Consider the following 24,667-nt stretch of genomic DNA (forward strand, 5'->3'; position numbering starts at 1 on the left):
TTTCTCCTCCACGGTTCTCTCTCTTGCTCCCGGTGTTTTCTCTCACACGGCTTTCTCTCTTCTCAGATATCTTCATTTTATTTCTGCTCCTGCCTTGCACCCACTCCCTTATCCACCCTGTTGTTCCTACTGTTTGCAGAGAGCTCTTACTCTGTTCCCCTACTGTTCACAGATGCTATTCTCTCTACCAGAGCACTGAAAGCAGTAACCTAGCGAGCTTTTGCTGAAGGATGTTATAAATGAAAATTTAGCCAAAGTTCCATCCGCTTTGTCAACAGGACATGATGATGTGTGTTTCGTCTGCTTATTAATGCAAAACAATTGTGACCTGTAAATACACACACATGAGACAAGACTCATGAAAGTTGTCCAGGTTCTGTTTCACCCCAAAATCAAAATCAAATAATATTAATAAACCATACGTAATTTAAGGCCAGCTTTTTTTTTTTTTTTTTTTTTTTTTTTTTTTTTTTGATGTATATATATATATATATTTTTTTTTTTAATAATGTTACAGCGTTTATTTAATTTGATTTCTAAAATTTTATTGAAACATTTAGGAGTGAAAAACAGTTCATCCACACAAAGTGCCAAGCCTAATAATTGCATGTAGACTTGTTTGTTTTAGTTAAGTTTGAGTATTTTATTTGTATTTTAAAGTGACTGACTACAGTATTTAATCTTTTTTTTTTTTTTTTACATTTATGTATTCTTTCTTTAGATTTTTTGGGGTTGAAATATGATGCTTTATTGGTTGATGAAATATTCACAAAACACCACACTAAAAACATTACTAATATTTAACCTTTTCATTGTTCACCCAGTTTTATTGGTATTTTCATAACCACTTATATGAAGAGAATTTGTCATCCCTCAAAACGAGACTCATTTAAGTCGTTATTAGTCTTTTTAAAGCTTTGCAATTGTTCTCCATTAATACATATTTTATCTCCAACGAGATGATTGATTGACTCTGCACAGGCCATTGCCTGCAAAACTGAAACTGTACTTTAAATTAAACTGATGATTATGATAATTTAGATTTTATACCTCATGGTCTTCCTTAATTATGTTAATTAATCCTTTTTTTTCCCCTTGAAATGTTTTTTTTTTTTTTTTTTTTTTTTGGTCAGTGTCATCTCAGAAATGTCTCTCGTAATGATTTTTCACAAGATTAGTAAAAAAATGTGTCATGCTAGAATCCCTCGGCACACACAACAAAAGGAACACACATCACTTGTTCGGTTACAAAGAAATATAAAGGAATCTATAAATTTTACATTTACAAGATCCTGCAACGAAGGCGTTGTAAGTTACTCTTTCTGGGCACCGCAGGTTCATGCAGCACCGACGTAAAGGAAAACCGCAACCTGGACAACGTCTCTTCAAAGGAGGGAGCTGGCCTCGTGGAGCAGCTCCCCAACGGTAGTGGAGGAGGGGGTCGCAAGCGGCCCCTGGAGGAGGGCAACAATGGCCACGCACACTCCAAATTCAGACCCAAGAAACGTAAGAAAACGCCAGGGCCGGTTCTGCCCAAGAACGCCCTGATGCAGCTGAATGAGATCAAACCGGGTTTGCAGTACAAGCTGCTCTCGCAGACCGGCCCGGTCCATGCGCCGGTGTTCGTCATGACTGTTGAGGTTAACGGTCAGTTGTTCGAGGGCTCAGGGCCTACGAAGAAAAAGGCCAAGCTGAACGCTGCCGAGAAGGCACTGCGCTCCTTTGTGCAGTTCCCAAACGCATCCGAGGCGCACCTGGCCATGGGCCGTACGCTCACCGTCAACACGGATTTCACCTCCGACCAGGCTGACTTCCCTGACATGCTCTTCAATGGGTTTGAGACGCCAGCACCGTCCGAGGACACGTTTTTTCTGGGCTCCAATGGCAACGGCTCCTTAAAACCGCTGGGAGAGTATCCCGTGCCCCAGGCGCCTGGTACGAACAGCCTCGTGCAGGCGCCGCTGCCGCCGCCCTCCTCCTCGACCAGCGGCAAAAACCCTGTCATGATTCTCAACGAGCTGCGGCCGGGCCTCAAATACGACTTCGTGTCGGAGAGCGGGGAGAGCCATGCTAAGAACTTTGTGATGTCGGTGACCGTGGACTTGCAGACGTTTGAGGGCTCGGGCCGAAATAAGAAACTCGCTAAAGCCCGGGCAGCCCAAGCGGCTCTGTCGGCGCTCTTCAACATGCAACTGGACCAGACCCCATCCCGCCAACCCATCCCGAGAGAGGGGCTACAGCTGCACCTGCCGCAGGTAAGAGATCTCTACAGAGTCTTTCATACTGGCCAGAAAACTAGGCTATACATAATGACTGATGTATAGTTCACCCAGAACATTCCTTCATTGAAAGTCCAAGTAATCAAAACTCCCAAATAGTTTAATAAAGGAATAGTTCACCCAAAATGAAAATGTACTCACCCTCAGGCCATCCAAGAGTTTTTCTTCATAGTAACAGGACAGGAGAAATGTAGCATTACATCACCTGCTCACCAATGGATCTCTCTCTGCAGTGAATGGGTGCCGTCAGAATGAGAGTCCAAACAGCTGATAAAAACATCACAATAATCTTTAAGTAGTCCACACCACTCCAGTCCATCAATTAACATCTTGTGAATTGAAAAGCTGCATGCTTATAATAAACAAACGCATCATTAAAACATTTTTAGCTTCAAACGGTTGAACATTCTTTAGTGAAAAAGTCAACCTTTTGTCTTATTCACTAAGTTCTTTGGTTTATAAACCAAGTTTATTAACAGCTATGCAGCAGTAAATAGTAATGATTTATTTTTACGCTAGAGATAGGCATGCCTCAATTGGTAAAGAAATGTTGTAGAAGACTGCATTACAGTTATAGTTAATAAAAGTTTTTCTCAAATTCAAACTTTAACGTTGAACCTCATTTAAACCTTTAAAAACTCGTACCTTTAGCACACACACCAGACTGGCTGATAAAGTCTGATTGTATCTGATCTGCAACAATCTGATGAATATAAGAAATCAATCCTTCATATCTCAGTGTTTCACTGAAGTTTCTGATCTGTTTAAGTTTATCAGAGATCATCATCGAAGCCTTTATAACGTGCTGCGCAAAACCGGCACAAACGGCCGTCTTCATTAAGAACAAAGCCTAATAGAAATGAAGATGAGCTTTGTTAAAATATTTGGGATGGATTGAGTGATATAGCTTAAAAACCTTTCTTGATATGTTTTATACCAGTTGATGATATTCTTCTTTTATGCATTTCATTTATTAGCTATATTGCTAAATGAACTTTTTGTTTTATTATTACATTGTGTACATGCATATATGTTATATACATTTAATGTATTATATGCATTTATGCATATAAACAGTATTATCATATTGTTTATTATTATTATATTATGCAAAAATAGGATTTAAACTTTTCCACCAACATATCTGCACATAGTAGCTAATTTATCTACATATATTTTTACGCACATATAAAAACTTTCATGCTGAGACTGATCATTTTTGAGTGATTTTTGGAAATTCTAAATTGATTCACTTAATTGGCCTGAACTGATTTATTAGATGAATCAAATTACCAACTCCTACTGACTTTAATCAGGAATTAACATTTTTGTACATGCAAATGTTTAGGCAAATAAGGACAATGCGAATGGCCAAATAAAAATGTTAAAATCATTATGGGATTCACCATGTTGCTTAATGTCATGTCACAAGCAAAGCATTGGATATGTGTCATGCATATTCAATATATTGCTCACTCCTGCCAGTGAAACAACACAGTGAGCTGAAATGACCAATGACTGGCGTTTGTGTGAGAAGACGTCTATTTACACATTTCTAAAATCCTCTGTTAATCCTGCTTTTGAGATAAGGCCAGGCCTGGAAGCGACCCAATCTTAATTAACATCTTCCTTTGAACCGTGTCAAAACAAGAACATTTTGTTTCAGCCTGCCCACTACCTGTCCACTAAAGAGCAGTCCTGTCAGCGGCATGTTTTGTCTCTGATGCTGAAGGCTCTTGGGCTGTCTGTCTGCGTGACAGATACAGCACCATGAATGCAAAACCCCATTATCCATCCCGAATCTGATAGCCACATATTTAACATGCTGTCAATATGAGGCCCAAGGTGGAGAGGTGTATTTGTTTTAACCAGATGGCGAGAGGTTAAATAGACTCTGATCATTTCAGGCATGTTTTTCCTGCTCTTGTGTGGCGATACAGACGGACCTCACATCCACAATGAAAGGTTGAATGATATACAGTAGGAGTGACAGTGGGCCACATATATAATATATTGAGTTTATAACGTATTGAGTACTGTAATTATATCTATAAGTAATGTTTTATGACACAATGTGAGTTTTTGCTGTAAAAGTTACAGATAATGCCACATTTTAAAAACCTTATGGTAATTCCCATTATTTAAAACATTCTATAATATAATAAAAATATAGTTTTCCTATATATATATATATATATATATATATATATATATATATACACATACATACATACATACAGTATATGTGTGTGTATGTATATATATATATATATATATATATATATATATATATATATATGTTTTTATGTATGTATGTATGTATAATAACAGTAATTAATAATTATATTTAAAATTAAATGTAATTATATTTTCTATTATATTAGAAATAGAAGTAATGACAATATGGTACCTATTAGGTGAACCACAAATTAAATAATAATGTAATAATATAGTAATTGTATAATTAGAAAATTATGTATGCTTTTTTTGTAAATATTTATTTTTATTTTATTTTATTAGTGTAATGTTACTTACATAAATGTTTAAACATTGTACTATATAGGAATTAAATTATAGTGTGTGTGTGTGTGTGTGTGTGTGTGTGTATATATATATATATATTGTTTTTCTGTGAGTTTAATAATTAATAATTATATTCTATGGAACATATTAGCTAATAATATCATTATCTGATATTTATAATATTTTGATATATTCCATTACTTAGAAAATTGTTTACACTGTATTTGCAACTTAAAATGATAAATTATATATTATAAATTTTTATAAATATTATTAATTTTGTTATATAATTATTACCATAAAAATGTGTAATGAGTAGACCATTTAAAAAAATATATATATAAAATTAAAAATATAAAATTACTTATGCTGTTATTAACATAGAATGTAAGTTATCTTTCTTGATTTATTTATTTTTTTATTTTTTTTGTCTTGCTGCGTTAGCCTCCTTTTTCCACTTTCTTGGTTTTCTAGCCTGCTCTCATGTGAAATCTGTCAGCGTCTAGTTGGCTTGTGAATTCCTGTCATCTGTCCCCAGGCGCTAGTGGGAAATGAAAGCAAATAAAGATGATGGTGGAAACTAGTGTGTTTTATCATGAGAGTAAAATGCAGCCTTCTGTTCGGTGGGAGATTTTGCTGTCTCCTGATAATATATCAAGAGTACACTCCGCTTAAAACTCCCATTAGCCGTCTCCGACCGAGTGACTCCGAAGTATTTGGGAAGTAATGTTAGACTAATGTCTCTAATTCTTGCCCATTCAGCCATTGATTTTTTCCCTGGCATAATCATTTTCCAGCATATTAGCAGGGAGCTTAAGGAATGTGAAGTGGAGGGCACTGTTAGCGGAAAGGAATCACCAAGGTGCCTGAAGGGTTTCGATGAAATATTGATATTATATTGCAGCAGCAGAAGGTGAATCTGAGGTCTGTGGTAAATTTTACTTTACAGTCATCCATAGAGGATGAGTTCTTAGAAATATTCAGTTGAGTTTCATTTGTGTTCGTTCCATTAAAAAATTCAGTATTAAACTTTTACTTGTAAGCTCAATTTTTTCTTTGTGGATTTGCATATTCAAAAAAAGAATAATGTAGAGCCTTGATTTTATCCATCAATACTTGAGTGGATTATGAGAAGTGGATATTATATACTGAAGCAAGTTTGTCAAAAGGGATAGGGGATAAAAAAAAGTGAAAATTGTATTATATCTGAATAATATGCACCCATATATGGAAGCTTGTTTCTGCCGCGGGGTGGAAAAAAGAAAAACTGGATTTGTGAGATTGCAAAATTTATTAACTCAAAATTCTGAGTTTGTATCTTGTAATTCTGAGTTTATATCTCACTTTTTTTTTTTTTTTTTTTTTTTTTTTTTTTATTCCAGTAAATTTTTTTAATTAAAGTTTATATCTTAGAATTTTATATTTTTATTCCATGGCATAAGCAAAAAAAAAAAAAAGAACTGTGCGATATAAACTCTAAACTCCAAGAAAAAAGCCAGAATTCAGATTTTATAACTCATAATTTTGCCTTTTTTTTCTCTCTGAATTTCAAGTTTATTTGATGCAATTTCAGGTAAATTCAAACTTACTTTTTATGAAATGCGAGACACAGGCAGAATTGTGAGATAAAACATCACAATTACCTTTGTGATGTTTCATCTGTGACAGAAATGGCCTTCTATACCCATGAGTCGTGTACTGTTCAGAATATGCCATGCCTGCCTATAGCAGAGTCATGGATGTGCTGATGTGTGTTCATGTGTTATTGATGTTAGCATTGCAGTCTGTGTGAAGTCTGACATCTGTATGCTCTTCACCAGGTCCTTGCAGATGCTGTTTCTCGTCTGGTAGTGGATAAATTCAGCGAGCTCACTGACAACTTCACGTCTCCACATGCACGACGGAAAGTTCTGGCTGGTGTTGTCATGACAACAGGTAGAGTTCTGTATACGATTTTTTATTCAAAAACGGTTCCATTTTTAAATTGAAGAATGTTTTAAAAATAAACACAGTGAATCAGTCAAAAAGGCCATTTGAATCAGCCTAATGAATCACGCACTGACTGAACTGATGTGACGTGTTTTCTGTACTTTGAAATGAAGAATGCTTTTACTATTAAAATAACTAAAAGGATCACTGAAGAAATCAGAGCCTGAATCTTGAGTGTAGATATTTCTAGACTTCAGTACAGCAGTTTTCATGTCTTGTGATGTTTGTTGGTGTGATTCCTCTTGCTTTTAATTCAGGCACCGATGTCAAGGACGCTCAGGTCATCTGCGTCTCCACGGGAACCAAGTGTATAAACGGCGAGTATATGAGCGACCGTGGCCTGGCGCTCAACGACTGTCACGCTGAAATCATCGCTCGCCGCTCTCTGATCAGGTATCTCTACATGCAGCTGGAGCCCTTCTTAAGGTGAGACGCTGTGAAGTTGTCCTGCATGTCTGTGTATGTCTCGTATGTCACCACAGCATGATGAATGATTAACCAAGCAGGAAGGAAAATTAAACTCATAAATGGTTTTTTATTTAATATTTTTCTGTTATTGTATACCGTTTTAAATAGAGATGCACATTTAATAGAGATGAATTTACGATTTAAATTCATTAAACTTCAAATTGCTTTGATTGAATTTAATTTGTATGGAAATATATTTAAAATAGTAATTTAGAAAAGGTAATAATAAACCACAAAATGCAATAAAATATATACACGCACACAAACAACAATATACACAGCGGGTAAAATAAGTATTGAAAACATCACCATTTTTCTCAGTAAATATATTTCTAAAGATGCTGTTGACATGAAATTTTCACCAGATGTCGGTAACAACCCAAGTAATCCATACATACAATAAAAAATTAAAAAAAATTATAATAATAAGTCCTGTGTAATAAAATCGAATGACCCAGGGAAAAAAATAATAAATATCACACATATTATGTAAACAATTTTTTTTATTTTGCATGTGATTGCTCGCGATTAATCGTTTTACAGCACTAATATATATTTATATTACAGTTATATGTAATTGAAGTGGACGGGTTCTGAAAAACAGTGTACATATGTGCTATGTAATATTTATACTCTGCATTGATACATGATAAATATTATGAAAATTAATTATGTAATGTATAAAAATAATGATTTATTATAATTAGTACTGTCAACTTGATTAAACGTGTACTAAAGTTTGTGTACTAAAAGTTTATTTATATATAAATATAAGTATTTACACAACACACATGGTACATTTATTATGTAAACACAAACCTTTAAACAAACTATTATTATTATGATTTTATTGTTGTTGTTACATATTACATTTTTCATGTGCAATTCAGGTGGACTAGGTTTCAAAAGTCAGTTTATGAGATATTTAATAAATATAAATATAAAGAGCACACCTTTAAATGTTGTCTTGTTGAAGTTCAAATTGCAGTCACAGGGTGTCAGAATAATTATGGGCATACAGTTTTGTATCTGTACATGACTAGAATTGGGAAGAATTTTTCTGCCGTTTGTCTCTAAATTTAGTAACAATAAAGAGGAGCACCAAAAGTCCATATTCACGCAGTGTGACAAGCGTGGCTTCCAGCTGAAAGACAACGTCCAGTTTCATCTTTATATCAGCACATCGCCCTGCGGAGACGCCCGGATCTTCTCTCCTCACGAGGCGGGTGTAGAGGGTGAGACTTCAATAAAGCGAACTATTCCCTGCTTTACACAGGATCTGGCGGGAGGCCGATGAGGATGTTATTTTACTCAAACACTTGTTTGAAATTAATGATTGTATTCAATTAAGATCAGGATGGGTCCTCTTATGATCAGGTCGCATTTCATTATAATTTCACTCGAGTGTCTGTCTGCATTTCAAAAACAAATTTCATCAGTGTTTTTAATTAGCTGGCTTTGTTGACTCTCCTTGTGGCCTGATTAATTCCGCTCTTGAGTGTTGTGTTTAAATCATTTTGCTTGGCTTTATATGTCATACAATTATTAAGCAGTTGAAGCAAAAAAACAAAAACACAGTTACTGTCCTTTGTTAGTGTTATTGGTTGATTAAATCAATTATTGGTTTGTTGAAGTAGATTAAACATTTTAGAGCCACCCATTCTTTTTAAATGTTTATTTCACTGTCTAATTCATCATTCAGACCAGGGAGACAGACACCCAAACAGGAAGGCAAGGGGCCAGCTGAGGACCAAGATCGAGTCTGGAGAGGGAACCATCCCGGTGCGCTCTAGTAACACCATACAGACGTGGGACGGAGTCCTCCAGGGCGAGCGGCTGCTTACGATGTCATGCAGTGATAAAATCGCAAGGTAGATTGGTAGCATGCATACACACATACGTATCTACATAGACATCTTAACTGATGAAATACTGATAAAGTATAAATGTGAACAGATATATAAATGGGAACATTGAATGCAGTGGAAGTGCAGAAATATATATGTATCTGATTGCTCTGTGTCAGCAACAACACTAAAAGAATCACAGCTGCAGGGCTCAGTTTTGAGGATGTTTCTATCTAATGTTAATTTTTTTTTACAAAAAACTTTGAGGTTTATTGCTGTTAGTAGCTTTTACATTATAGCTGATTATCAAAAAATATTACAATTATACTGCATTAGTTTGATGTAAAATTTATATAGATTTAAAAATGTCTAAATAAATAGTGTAATAAAATTATTTCAATTTAAAAAATAAATATTTAAAATATGAATTTGTATTTTGGGTTTGTATGCATTTACAATATATAATTCAGACCTGCCAACCTGTACGCATTTTGCGTAGCGGCTACGCATTTTGACCTCAAAGTACGCTGGTACGATTTGTCACCCTAAACTACGCAAAAATCTAGTTACGCCTCTGTCCACGCGCAGTATTCAAAACAAGCAACAGAAAAAAAGATGAAGAGTTAAACCAATCATAGCGTCTTTTGTTTGTTTTGCATTTAAATAATTCCTGAGTTTTATTTCTCTCCTAGAAGCCTATAGTTTATGGTTTCCGTACAAAGGGGTTCGCGCGCGCCACGTCAGATGCTCTGACAGAAAGGCTGTGTGAGGGTGACAGAGACGCGCTGTTTAATGTGTTTGAGATGTGCTGTTTTCCTTCATGCATAACTTGCATTTCACAGGTATATTCTGCATCTGTAAATGTTAAAAAACCAATGGAAATATTTCTAATTTTGCTGTCAGAAGTGCATAAGCTTCTGCTTTAGCGATTCTCCGCTAATCTCCACAGACTTCATTTAGAACGAGCGCCGCAGCGCGCATGCACGCCAATCAGACAGAGCTCAATGAAATAGGAGCTCAATAACTCTTGACTAAAATATACATTTTGCTGAAATATTTGTAGTTGGACATTAAATATGACGTAGAATTTTAAACCTATAAGTAAGTGTATTTGTATGATAGCAACTGTAAAGTGTAATGGGGTAATCAAAATAGCCTTTTTACTCAATTAGTCTTCTGCTTAAAAATTTTTTGTTGTTGTTGTTTTTAGATTGCAATGTTACAGTGTAATGTGATTTTAACCCGTGTTTTGCACATAATAGCTATATGCCTCCATGCTTACATTCACTTTATTTGTTTAATCCAAATACAAAATACCGAGATATATAGGCTACCGTATACCGCAGATCTGCCAAAAAAATACAGAGATATGAATTTTTGCTCATATCGCCCAGCCCTATACAGAAGTGTACTGAAGTTTTAATTAAAGTGTGCTGTAGTTTTTCCTCTTTTCTCTTTAATGGCATAAAAACCACTAAATAGCAAAAAATAACTAAACAGTTAAGGTAAACAGTAAAAAACAGTAAACTGTAAACACCCACCCCCCCCCCCCCCCACGCTGATGGTACTCAAAAAATTTTTCCAAGGTTGGCAGGTCTGTATAATTGTGTATATATATTATTTTATATTTTAATCGTTAAGAAAACAGTAAGCATTAAATGAAAAAATATACATAAAAATATTTAATCTTGAGTCCATAAGCATGTTATTTAATGACATAATTTGCTAATACTCATATAAAAAAATAACAAAATGTGTTTGTTTTTGTTTTTTCAATCAAATTTCGTTTTTAAAATGCTACTTGTTGCTATTTAAAGAAATAAATATATATACCAGTTCTCTTAGCGGAGCGTGTCACACTGCCTTCTGGGGTTGTAATGCTACATTTACAGTTTGGCCATAATGAGCATAATGTTATTCCTACCTTTACTTCTAAAAATGCTGTCTAGTTAAGCAGCTCCCTTACTTTTGGAGCGAAGCTATTGTCAGCCCTCTTCATTAGAATAGCAGACAGCTCAGCAAAAGCAATAGTCCAGAACCTTCTGGTTAATCTCTCTGCACTAGGTAGACGCTGTTCCTGTCACTGCTGGGAAGAGAACAAGGCTTTGTGAATTTAATTGCCCATTGGCTCTTACCGGGCTTCATAACTGACAGGGAAAGAAGTGCATGGTTCAACATTACTGTAACCCTAGTTAAATAAAGAAGAGTGTATTAACAGTGTAGGAGGGAGTGTTCATTTCTCCTGTGGGGTGAGGGTTGTGATGTGTCTTCCTCAGACAGAGACAGCTGTGACCGGAGAGCTCAAGTCCTGTCTATGCTAATGAGAGAAAAGAGAAAACCTCCGTACACACACCTCTTTCACTGTCGCTCAATACTACATATAAATCATCCTCATCCCACAGTCTCTATTTATTATCTATATTTGTTTTTTTGTTAAATTATATTTATTTATTTATTTATTTGATCGGGGCCCCCGTTTAAAATACAGAACTACTTTTTCTCATTTTGTTTTGTTTTTAATCCAAAATTAAAAGAGCAAAATTGCTTTGCAAATGCAATATGAAAGAAATGATCCCATCTAAAAGTCTGCGTGGTCTTTTCTCTTTCCATATCTCTCTGATTTGTTTTTTTTTTTTTTTTTTTTCTTTGTAATTCTAAAGAAGATGGATGAGAGCTGAGAGGATGGGGATTGTGATTGTCAAGACTGTTTAGTCTCAATGCTTGACAAAAGACTACAATAAAAGAATATATACATATGACTCTTCTTAGTCTTCAGCAGCCATACGATAGCTTTGTTTGAGGAACAGATTGAAATTCAGGTTACTGTTCACTGAAAATCATGCTTCAGTGTCTTAAAAAAATAGAAAAATATTAGGGTTAACCTCCTAATTTTATACTGAAACCAATTTCATTACTTGAAACAATAAATATAAATTGAAAAAAAATAAATATATATATATATATATATATATATATATATACAGTATATATCTCAATTTCAAACTAAGATAACACTGCCTAAAAGGATAGTTCACCCAAAATTAAATCATTCATTTACTCACTCTCAAAACGTGAGTAAATGTATGAGTTTCTTTCTTCTGATGAACATAACAGATGATATTTTCAGTTATTTTGGTAAAAAAAAAAAAACCATAGCCATTGACTTGTCTATAATGAGAAATAGTGAGCATTTCATGTTTTCAGTGTCTGTTTTCTATCAGATTCAGTTTATTGCTCTGGTTTTCCTAGGAAAGCGGTGTTTAGTCAGGGCTGGGCTTGTTTATGTGTTGCACAGGGACACTCACACACAGCAGAAGTGATGTTCACAGCTCACTCTCAAGGAAAAGCAGCCCATCTGCTGAGATGTATGAGCGTGTGTGTTGATAGAACTCTGTGTCTCATCCGTCAGGACCTGTACCTGCTCTGCTAGTAACATGGCCAGATGTAGGTCTCAAACCGGGACACAGCGGGTGGAGGGTGTTCCTGTGAATGTTTCATAGGAGACGCTGAGCCACTCATGTCTGAAATAATGCAAAGAATAAAAGTAGCTCCAATGCATGTTGTTTATTTCAGTGAAACAGTGAAATCTGTCTGGGTTTAAACCCTCTTTGTGGTCACTACTCTCCTGTTTTATTTTGCATAAACTTACAACAGTTAAATATTAAACTAAACAATTAAATATTTAATATATCATTTAATAACATAAAATTATATTTATTTTCATATACTCAATATATAATTTTTTTAATTATTTCTGTGATGGCTTTTCAGCAGTCTTATTATGTCAGTCTTCAGTGTCGCATGATTCTTCAGAAATGGTCAAGAAAAAGCTTTTGTCACTTTTGATTAATTTAATGCATCTTTGCTGATATATATCTATATATCATTAGTCTGAATTATTAACTGTTCCCCTGGGTTTTTAACTTCTGATCTGTGTATGGCTTTTTATTTCCCTCTTACTGCCAGGATCAAGTGTTCTTGTAAAAGACTAGTCTCAGACGAGCACCTGAAGTCCATTCACTGGGTGCATATTGCACTCAAAACTCACAAACACTTCAGTTCCTATTTGATTTGCTGGCTTCTGTGAAACAAATGAATGCAATGAATGCTTTTAGGGATGAAATAATCACTGGATTTGTGGGGTTACGGTCAATAAAACTGTAAAAAGCTGTCTAGTTTAGCAAGTAGACTTGATAAACGCCAGCAGAAACTCTGAATAAGCTGCAGAGTGTTCTGGCTACAGGAGGGAAGTGCTTAGCAAAGTGGTATTATTAACGGTAGCAAAAGTTGGACTGTGTCTCTTTGGCATCTGAGGCTGTTGATTGGTCAGACGAGAACGACTTCAATCACTTGATTCTGGGTTCTTCTCAGCTGCATACAGCAGGTGTTGTTTTGGGGAGCAGATCTAGGCTTGATTAGGCCTTTTGATTGTGTACGACTGAGGAGGGAGACCCAGTGGGTGAGTAAATGAGTAAAAGACGTAAATGAGTTGCTTTGGAAGAACTGCACTAATTGAACAATTCTTCCACTGTTGCTTTTTTATATATCATTTGAAAATCATTCACATCTGGGCTTCTGGCCAGATTGCTTTTTTTGCTTTTGTGTTTTGTAGCTCGCGGTTGTCTTATGTTCCATCTACCTGTACGTGGTAATTTTTACAGTGTTTTAGATGGAATGAGATTAGGAACCCCAACGGTGTTTCATTATGTTAAACTGCTGGAAATGCTTCAGGCTAGTAACAAACGAAATCAAAAATAGATGTACTCTTGTAAAGACGAGGCAATGCAATAACAGTGCAGTCAGTGTGTCTAGTGGTGGGCCGGGACCCAGAAATGGGTTTTGATGGGGTTTTCTAAAAACTGTAAATTATATTTAAATTTAATATTAATTATAAGCATAATCATTATACAATTAAATAAAATTGGGTGGCACAAAATGGGTCTGTTGTGAAAGTAGGGGGGAAACGATGCAAAATGTCAATGATAAAACTGTAATATTGCATTATAACTAAATGTAGTGATAATTGTATTTAATTATGATAAATGTCCACTGTTGTGTTTGCGTACGGTCGGGGGTGGGGGGTATGGGTTGGTGGGTAATGTGAAATGCCAATTCAAAAAAGTTATGAAACAATTATAATTAATTTCAGTAATTATTCATTTCGATAAAAATGGGTCACAGGTCTGTTTTGATGGGACTGCATACAACAAGTGGGGAAAAACAATGCAAAATGGCTATAATAAAATAATGAAATGATTATAAATACATGTAATAATAATTTAATGAACTATTATTATTATAATAAAAATGGGCAACTGGTCTGTTCTGGCAGGGTTGCGTTCAGCAGGGGGAAGTCATTGCAAAATGCCAATTAAAAAGTTATAATTCTATTATAATAAAATGTAAGAATAATTAAATTAATTATAATGAATTATGATAGAAATTGGATGCAGGTCTGTTTTGATGGGGTTGCATACAGCAGGGGGAAAACAACACAAAATGCCAGTAATTAAATGATATTATAATTAATATAATAATAATTAAATAAATTATAACTATTATATTGAAAATGGGCCACAGGTCCATTTTGGTGGGGTTGTGTACAGCAGAGAAAAATAAATGCATTTAAAAAAATTAAATAAATAAATAAAATATATATTTATCTTATGATTGAATTCAATAATAAGTAAATCATTTATAATTAAATATCATTCAAATAATAACTTTGCTAAGGAAATAGGCTTATCATCATTGCTACTCATACCTTTTATTGTTGCGTGTCCAATCTAACTCCTTTTTCTATCTTCCGTTCTCATTCTAACTTTATTCATACAGTACTGTTGGGTCTATGCAGTTTATAGCAATATTAATAAATGACAATGCTGATTATTGTTACAGTCTTTTTAACAGTCTATGTAAGTTTGCTGCTTGGTGCCCAATATAAAATCTGAACACTAATGTGAGGGGTGTGTGTGTTTGTTCCTGCAGGTGGAACGTGGTGGGTATCCAGGGCTCTCTGATGAGCTACTTCACTGAGCCCATATACTTCTCCAGCATCATCCTGGGCAGCCTGTATCACGCTGATCATCTCTCCCGAGCCATGTACCAGCGGATCGCTGACATCGAAGACCTGCCCCAGCAATTCTCCCTCAACCGCCCCCTGCTCAGCGGTAAGACAACATCACACCGGCTCACATTTCCACTCACAAATCATTGAAAATGGCACCCATGTCAAATTGTATTACCATTTACTAGACGGACAGTTTCCCCCACTCGTCTTCAATTTCCTCATGGTTTGATGAATTACTGGAATATAGATGGGCCTGCTCTCCACCGCCGGCCTGTTCAGTAATTCATACCGTGCCTCAAATCCCAGATTCCCCTACTGATTTCTCTCATTCTCTCTCACTTTTTTCTTTTTTATAAAGAGGAAGATGGAAAATAATCCCACACAGCCTATAACAGGGTTGGGAAACGCCAGTATTTGTACGATAATTTTGACCTCTGTACGATGTACGATCAGTAATATGAAAATAAAAAAAAAATCCCATAATGTACAATAATTTCAGAATTTTAGGACAATTCAAATGATGGTAGTTGTAGTTATAGGGTCAAGTAGTTAAGTCAAGTAAGCTTTTTTATATAGCACTTTTTATTGTGCAGTACATATTGTTTTAAATCATCAAATATGAGACAAAGACAAATACTGTAATCATTGTTAAACTTGATGTTGATTCAGTTCATTCAATAATGGTCAATGTAGCAGAATTCATCAATTATATGATCAGATGGATAATTTTATTGAGTAAGAAGTGTATTTTAAAGTTGTTAGAAAAACTACTAGTAGCTTGCCTAACAAAAACCTAAATAATAATGTGCATTTCATCAGTAAAAAGCCAGTTGTTCACTGACAAGCTGAGCAATATATTGTCAGTGAACAACGGCTCTGTGTAGTAAATGCTGCTCCACCTGAAAGCGCGCACATGTAGAGATTTACCGCTGATTACAGAACCAGCTTTACTGATGAGATGCACATTAAATATTGTGCGATATTTATCTTGCATCCCTTAAACTAACCATAATATATATATTAGTGGTGGGCATAGATTAATTTTTTTAATTTAGATTAATCTCACTGTAATCTTGGAATTAATCTCTCTATATATATATATATACACGCATACTACAAAACAGAAAAGTGACCAAAACAAAAGTGTTTGTGCTCTAAATTAATCAGATTTTCCCACTTTAATTTCAAAAGTTTAGTTGTGACTTTTTTCTGTCCAATAAATATGCAGTAACAGTAGTTCTTGAAAAACTACACTATTAGAGCTTCTTTACATCAAAATTTTAATTTGTCTCCTATTTGATGATTGTTTTTTTTCCCTGTTCATCATTGTAAAGCTGCTTTGAAACAATCTGTATTATATATATAAATGTAGAAATATATATAAAGATGACTTGACTGTTTTTTCAAAAAGCTAAATTATTGTTATGCTACTGAAATATGATGTTTAAGTTAGTAGTGTTTCTACTTTTATATAGTTTATACTCAGCACTAGGTTTAAGTGGACACTGGTTCCTGATTAAAGACTCGCTTGAGTTTCAAAATGTCTTAAGGGAGACATTGGCTGCTTTTGGAGAAGTATATATGATGAATTGAGTACATATCCTTTCTTTGTGCCTCAAGAGAAACTTGGGTTACATCAGATTCCCAGCAGAACTAGCTTTTAATGGCTCACTGCTGAAAATCATCATTTGATGATGTGTCGTGGGACGTTGAGGCATAGCGTACTCGACCTGAGCTCAAAGAACAACCCTTCTGCATTTGTCAACTCTTTTTGTTCTTGTCGTCTTGGTCTGCAGGTAAAGAGGTAATGCATAGTGCAGTGAGCCATTTATGCTTTACGTAAATATTCTTGAAATATTACATAATGGTATATTATTTAATAGATTTTAAACTTATTAAGAATATAAATATGAATGAATAATGGCATGCAGCTTTCAAGTGTTTTTCAGATAATTTCTGTTGCTTCAGGTTTTTCCAAGTAATTATTTAGTCAATGTAAATTCAGTAGATTCTGCTTTCTGGTTTGTTTCCGGTTTAGCCTGTTCTGTAACATTTTTCTGTGCTCTTTTTTTCGAGTTCACGTGCAGGACTTATAAAGCAGCATTATTCATCAGATTTTCTGTTGAAGGTCTTATACTGAATACACAACCTTGAGCACATTGTTTTATGTGTTCTTTCATTGAAAACAGAAGCCTTGAAACAAATTTCTTCTTATTTGTTTAAGAAATATCTTGATATCAAGTCATCTGCATAAAAAGGGCCACACTGGATGTTTTGTTCATGTAGAAATAGAATATGCACCAAGGCTGTTTCTGCGCATGATTTTCTACTATGGTTAGTGTGTTTGTGTGTTTGCAGGAATCAGTAATGCTGAGGCCCGGCAGCCAGGAAAGGCTCCTAACTTCAGTGTGAACTGGACGGTGGGAGATCAGGCTCTAGAAGTTATTAACGCCACCACAGGCAAGGATGACATGGGCAGAGCCTCACGTCTCTGTAAGCACGCCCTATACAGCCGCTGGGTGCGACTACACTCTAAGGTACAACTATCACAGATTCACTTTCAACCTTACTGCAGGACTTGGCTTTAGAAAAGTCAAGTAAAGTAAAGATATTATTTGTATTTGTGTGTGTGTGTGTGTGTGTGTGTGTGTGTGTGTGTGTGTGTGTGTGTGTGTGTGTGTGTGTGTGTGTGTGTGTGTGTGTGTGTGTGTGTGTGTGTGTGTGTGTGTGTATATATATATGTATATATATATATATATATATATATATATATATATATATATAAATATAATATTGTGTGTTTGTGAAAATTGCATTGTTGACGAAACAAAACACAAAAATGTTGCATTGCATTTCCTTAGTACATTAAGAATAATGTCAATAAAGTTTACAAAAAAATGTAAAACATTTGCGAACATTTTAAATGCTCAATGCTTTATTGGTTCCCCTCACTCCTCAAGAAATCCTTTACATTTAACAATATTCAGAACAGAACATGAATCAAGAATATAACTAAAAATATATTTTGTGTTGCAATATTATATTTAGAAGTATTATACTTTCAACCTTTGAAATGTGAAGCATGCAGTATTGTTGTTCGCTATTATAGTCTACATATTGCTTAATATGTATTACAGGGCTCCAGACTGCAACCAAATGGTTGAATTTTGCTACCTTTTTTTTTTGCTGGTGCGACTACATTTTGTGAGCAGTCGCACTGGCGCGATCACCATGATCTTAAACTTATAAGCGCTGCCATTTCTGTTGCATACGAGAAACATCAAACGGCAAACGAAACTAAAGGCGTAACAAAACTGCGCTACTCTTTTGAACTGAGTAGCGCTTATGTGTAGAGCCTGGTTTGAACTTGTCACGTCTGCAGTAGCGCGAGGCAAAAATGACACGAATATTGAGGAAACGATGGATGGTTTTCAAGCTAAAGTAAAAGACCGCTTCTTAATCCAGGGAAGGTGAACATGCTAGTATTTTTATGGGTAACACATTTAGTTTTACTTTTCTTGTTGTTTTCATATTGAAAAGCATGTCATCTTTGCTGTTTACCTCATGTTACGCTATGGAGGCTCTGTTTTATTTATTTATTTATTTAGTTTTTATTTGATTCCTCAGTTTTTGCTAAACGTTCTGTAATTTTATTAGTCGGTATATAATACAGCATGTGGTGTATACCATGCCTCATCTTATTGGTTTTTGTTAAACATTTTGTAAGCTAGTTTGTCATTGTATCTTACCGTTTTATTGTTGTTGTGCTTTTTAAATAAGAATAACAAAGAGTCTATCTTTTGTTTTAGTCTTAAAAAGTGAAATGTGTAGATATGTAAGTGAAACAGACAATTATCTTTTCTTGTAAAACTTGACGACAAGATCACAAATTCGTTCGAAGCCCAGCTTATAACACAGCAAAAGAGGAACTCCCGTTCACAAAATTGAAATCACAAATAATAATACTGAGGAAAAAGAACAAGTATAAACTATGAAAAAAGTTCATCAGCATGCATTGATCAATCCCATGTAAAAAAAAAAAAAAAAAAAAATTAAAATATTGCCACCAAATCATGTGCTCATGTGACCAAGTGAAAAAGTCAGTCGCAAAAGAGTGACCAGTTGGAAGAATGAGTCTAGAGTAGAGCCCGACAAATATATCATTTTGCCGATATATCGGTATCTGCGAATATGCTGCCAATATGAATTTTTTTTTTACAGAACATATAATGCAGATAAAATGCTTAAATTGGTGTAATTACTTAGTTTGTCCAGCGGAGTCCACTCCATTGTTTGTTACTGGTGAGCTGGACGAAACACTTAAGTCTATGGAAAACCACTGAAACTTTGAACGGCCATATCTCTGTAACGGCATGGCGAATCCGCACCAAATTCGGGGGATCCTTTCAGCTCGAGGAACCTTTTGAATGCAATCGAGTGTACGTCTAGAGGCCCTCTGTTGAATGAGACCAACCACGTGTCGATAGCCCCCGTGGTTCGGGAGTTACGGGTGGTTAAATTCTCAGTCCGGCGCCGACCGATCTAGCAATCCCGGGGGGCTACCGACACACGGAGGGTGGCATTCGAGAGGACTCCTCGAGCTGAACGGATCCCCCGAATTTGGTGGAGATCCACCAGCGCGTTTGTGAGATAGTGACACCAGTCTACACTTTCACTTCAGTAAGGAAGTCTCTTGTTCAGGCAGCATTCAAGAGTGGTCTTATTCAACCGTAAGTGCCCTGTGAAGTGGACTTCACATGAAATTCCGCCATGATTCCAGTTCCAAGGGAACGTACATGTTACATTCAAAGGGCATTAAAGCGCATGAGACGTGAATTTATATTGTATTTATTTGCAGAGGTATATTATGTCACACTTCACACTTCTCTGGTAAGTTTCATCTGTGTGTGAAGACAGTAGCGAAAATCTTTGAACGAATGTTCCGAAGTGAAATAAACTTCAATGGAATAAAGTTGAATGGAATTGAATTGAATTAAAGTTGAATAAACTTCAACTTTACTGTTCAGTGCACTGATGTCAGACCCATTTTGGATAATAAAGTTTATTGTTAAATTGTTAAATTCCCTGCCTCCATTACTCTGTCACGTCATTATAAGTGTTTGATCACCACATTTGAGTGATCATTGCAAAAAATGTATATATATATATATATATATATTCTGTTTACGTATATACTATATTCTATATATAGTACCAGTCAAATGTTTGGGAAAGTGTCCAAACTTTTGTCTGGTACTGTACTATAATATACACAAAGAATATCAGCCGATATATTGATATCTGCCTTTTTTTACTCCCTAATATCGGTATCGGCCCAAAAAAAAAAAAAACATATCAGTCAGGCTCTAGTCTAGAGCCCTGTATTATATTACAAAATAATGCAAAAACAAATAATTTTTTTTGTATCTGCAGCTTTCGTCAACTCTCCGAATCAAAGTGCCCAAGCCCAGCTCGTACCACGAAGCCAAACAAGAAGCAGTGGAGTACCATACGGCCAAGCAAACGCTCATCAAGGCCTTTCACAAAGCGGGTCTGGGCGCCTGGGTGAAAAAACCCATAGAACAGGACCAGTTCTCGCTGAACTCTTGAAGAGGGAACATAAAAACACCAGGACATGACAACGACCAGCTGTTAATACTTCACTTGATGTGTGGGGATGTGTGTGTGTGTGTGTGATGCTGTTTGTTCTCAGACAAACCAAGAGCCCTTTAGTGTCTGTCATTTTGCTCTCTTTGTGTGAATCATGACTCTGCCTTTTTAATTTGTAATGTAGAATCAGATTTTCATCTAACGTATGTTTGTTTTGAAGTTAGCGGCATTAGCCATCAGCAGATAATAGGACGTAATGTCTTTTGTAACTGGAAAAAGGTTTTTTGTTTTTTTTGAGAGAGGGTTGTTCTGAAAAAACCTAGATGCCGTAAACATGTATGTTACGTGGCTTCAGGTCGACCAAACAGCTGTGCGCACGGGTCTGAAGGTTTCCTGGTCCAGCCTACCCAAATGCTGGCTCACCTTTTTGAGCATGGTTCTCCTTGATATGCAAAACATAAGCATATTTATATTTTTTATTCCATTCCCTCCGGATTTTAGAAGGGGAAGAAATTCTATCACATAGATCATAACGATACGGCATGGTCCTTTTAGATAGAAAAGCTTATTTTGTCAGGACTTTAGTGTAGAATTAGCGTATGCCGTCTTTTTAGTAAAATAGATTTCAGGTTTTAATTTGACCTCGGAGGGAAACTTGAATTTTTGCATATGGTTTCTACGTAAGCTGTATCCCCAATTAGTGACTGAATTGGAAAAAGGAGTAGTCTTATGGATGCAACCAAAGTGCATTGATGTTATTAAACAATGTGTCGTGGATGTTGAAATTTCTCAGAGGTCTTAAATGCATGTGCGAATTACATAAGGCTCAAAGAAAGCCCTTTATTCTGGGTTTAATACTTTACTGGCCTATAACGGGACCATTTTAGAAGCCCTACTTTTAGGTGTCTACACTGTATTGACTTTAAGCTGCATGGAGTCCATCAGATCACTCAAACCAAACAGCAGATTTCCCAGTGAACCTGATCTGCTAATGTGATCGAGTTACACATATGTTAAAGGAATACTTCATCCAAATATAAAAATTAATTCCAAGACTTCCAAATCGTCTAAAGCTTTGTGTAAGGAAAAGACCAAACCTGGAATCATGATCCATTTGAAACGACATGTAGGTGAGTCTATTTCTGGATGAGCTCTTCCTTCAACATTCTTGCTGCATTTAGTCACTGCAGGTTTGAGAGTAGGGCATTGTGGGAGTTTTTCAAGATGGCAGAATGGTCTGTAAAATGCACGTTTATTATTGATAAAAGCCATCTCTGCATGCGGAAGCGAGGGTTTGCAGAGACGACTCTGATTTTCACTTTGTCCTTGTGTCTTGTTTGAGGATTTTTTTTTTATTTCCTGTATAGACCTGAATGCCTACACGCTTATGTAAGAGTGAATTCAGCTGTGTCCTTGAGGATGAGGTTTCCCCTCTGCAGACTTGTGCTGTAGAAAGGTCAGAGCCAGGAGCTCAGGTGCTCTTTGATTTATGGCTTATCCAGTGCAGCATGTTTGACTGGTAAGGTTATTGAGAGCTGAGAAGCAGAAGTATTTCTGTACCGATCATTCATTTTTAAAGTTTGGCTTTGGTGGTTTTCAGATTCCAGGAGTGTTGCTGTATAATATAAACTCCTGGTGGGATATATATATAACATTTCAGTCATAATTTTACACTTAAAAAGGAAAGATACAAGGCTGCATTAGTATTTAAAGGAGTAGTTGACCCAGAAAAAAATTCTGTTATTCACTCACCCTCAAACATTTATGCTGGAAGTCGAGCTCAAAAACGACAAAACATCAACGTAAAACCAGCATAACATTACTCTATATGACCAGAGCATTTTATGTTCGAGCTTGGGAAACTTTTTGTTTGAGAAATTGACTGAAATAATAATATAAGGAATTTTTCACTAGAATCACAGCGTTGAATATGCAGTACAGTTTTGTTCAAAGTTTTGGGTTGTGGATAAAAAAAAAAAAAAAAAAAAAAATGGAACAATTGTGAAATATTATTACAATTTAAAATAACTGATATCTATTTTCATATATTTTAAAATGTAATCTATTCCTGTGATGTCAAAGCTGAATTTTCAGCATCATTCCTCCAGTCTTCAGTGCCACACGATCCTTCAGAAATCCTTCTAATATGCTGATTTGCTTGTTTTGTGTTATAGACAACAAATTTAATCTTTCTTTTCAACATTTATTTTAAATAGAAATCTTTTTTAACAATGTAAATGTCTTTAATGTCACTTTTGAGCAATTCAGTGCATACTTGAATGAATGTATTCAATTATTTGTAAAAAAAAAATTACTGACCCCAAACTTTTGACATCTGAGAGCTGCAGCAGAAGGAAAGATTTACAATCAGTAAATTCTTGAATATAGAGTATTGACTACTTTAAATATTATATAGTGGGTTAATGGTCCTTTTTGTGTGTGTGGGGGGGGGGGGGGGGCAATGAACAGGTGCATTAAGATTGTCAAAAAGCATCGGCGCTGATAGCCTTTCCCAATCCTACTTCACTTCCTATCGGATCTAAACTGTCCTATCATAATAAAGGAACCAAAAATAAATCTTACAAAGATTGCATACAGATTTGGAATGGTGATTTTAGAAAGGTCAACTATTTCTTTAAATCTTCAAATGGTTCAAAGTACTGATAGTCACAGAGCCTGAGACTTCCATGAAATCAGACCTCCGTCATTCCATTTTCCCCTCGATGGCATCAGGTTTCTCCAGCGGGATTGTTGTTGATTTTAAACCTTTCAAATAAACCAGCAGTATGTGTGTTTGTCCGTTCATTCGTTCGAGTGTGTTCGTTTGTGCACCTGCTGCTGAGCCCAGTTGGCATCATGGCAACAAGACTGAGAGATTGCTGTGGAATCTTCACCAAAGATGTCAATTTCTTTTCCTTTTGAAGCATTTAAACCAGCGGAGACTATTTTTTAAAAGACAAGAAGGTTATTGGTGCAAAGATTGTTCAGCATTTTACAGTTCTGCCTTGTTTGAGTTTTGTTCGTTCACTCACTAATGTATTTTTGTTTTTAATGTGTGCATTTGAGTTGGATCAGTCAGGACTGAATTTGGGACGCACTCTTCATTATTCTCAGTATTCTGGTACACGGTGGATGCACTGCTGTAAATATATTTTGACCCTCTCCGATGCTGTTACAGTAGACTCCTTACATATGTATTACTAATTTTCATTTTTCACCCAAAAAGCAACATGCATTTTGGTTTTAAGATCTTTACTCTAAATACCAGGGCAGCCGTGTCCTTGCAGAGTGCTGTAATGTATTTCTGACGGACCTGTATGAGCATATGGGGATTTGCAGTACTGTAATGATTAATGACTGTAGACTTTGACTGCCTTTTGCTCTAATGGAAGCGATTACAGACTGAAATTAATGAGCATAGTCGGTTCTGCATAAATGTGGCTCAGCAAAAAGTAGCTCTTTCTGCTGGTGACACTTTTCAAGGACGGGACACTTTTGGGATTTTTTTCTTTAAAAAGAAAAAAGGCTTTTCTTTTGCATCATCCTAATTTCATCTTCGCCTTCTCTTCTGCTGCCGTCTTCAGTTATGGGGGATTTTGATGGCGTGAGACGCCAGTTGATGATGTCACGATTTTTTCCTGTTTATGTTTATGTTTATTTTTTTTCCTTTTGGGAATCTGAGCCGTGTCTTAGCGAAGAGTCCTCCTGACTTTCGTCCTCCTGGTCCTGGTCAGCCCGTTTCTAAACGTCTTGTGATTTGGTGACTGTACAGTGGAGTCCGGCGGTGGTCCAGCTCGGTCTCAACACGATCTTGGTCCACCCCGTCTTTTGCCTGTCCTTCGTAATATCCACATGGGTCACCTGCATGAGCTACTTCACCG

General features: G+C 35.8%; 1 protein-coding gene across 4 annotated transcripts in view; it reads left to right on the plus strand.

Moving 5' to 3' along the window:
* LOC109096886 (double-stranded RNA-specific editase 1-like) overlaps positions 1-22,560 on the plus strand; it is a 155,450-nt gene extending 132,890 nt beyond the window's left edge. For all 4 annotated transcript variants that reach the window (XM_042731786.1, XM_042731787.1, XM_042731788.1 and 1 more), the window contains 8 exons: positions 1,336-2,255; positions 6,623-6,737; positions 7,049-7,217; positions 8,343-8,494; positions 8,962-9,130; positions 15,095-15,276; positions 17,535-17,713; positions 20,610-22,560. In XM_042731786.1, coding sequence (XP_042587720.1) covers positions 1,336-2,255; positions 6,623-6,737; positions 7,049-7,217; positions 8,343-8,494; positions 8,962-9,130; positions 15,095-15,276; positions 17,535-17,713; positions 20,610-20,786 — 2,063 coding nt within the window. In that variant the 3' untranslated portion in view covers positions 20,787-22,560. The remainder of the gene's footprint in view (positions 1-1,335; positions 2,256-6,622; positions 6,738-7,048; positions 7,218-8,342; positions 8,495-8,961; positions 9,131-15,094; positions 15,277-17,534; positions 17,714-20,609) is intronic.
* The last annotated feature ends 2,107 nt before the right edge of the window (positions 22,561-24,667 follow it).

Source organism: Cyprinus carpio, chromosome B9 (assembly GCF_018340385.1).
Source record: "Cyprinus carpio isolate SPL01 chromosome B9, ASM1834038v1, whole genome shotgun sequence".
In the NCBI taxonomy this organism is placed as follows: domain Eukaryota; kingdom Metazoa; phylum Chordata; class Actinopteri; order Cypriniformes; family Cyprinidae; genus Cyprinus; species Cyprinus carpio.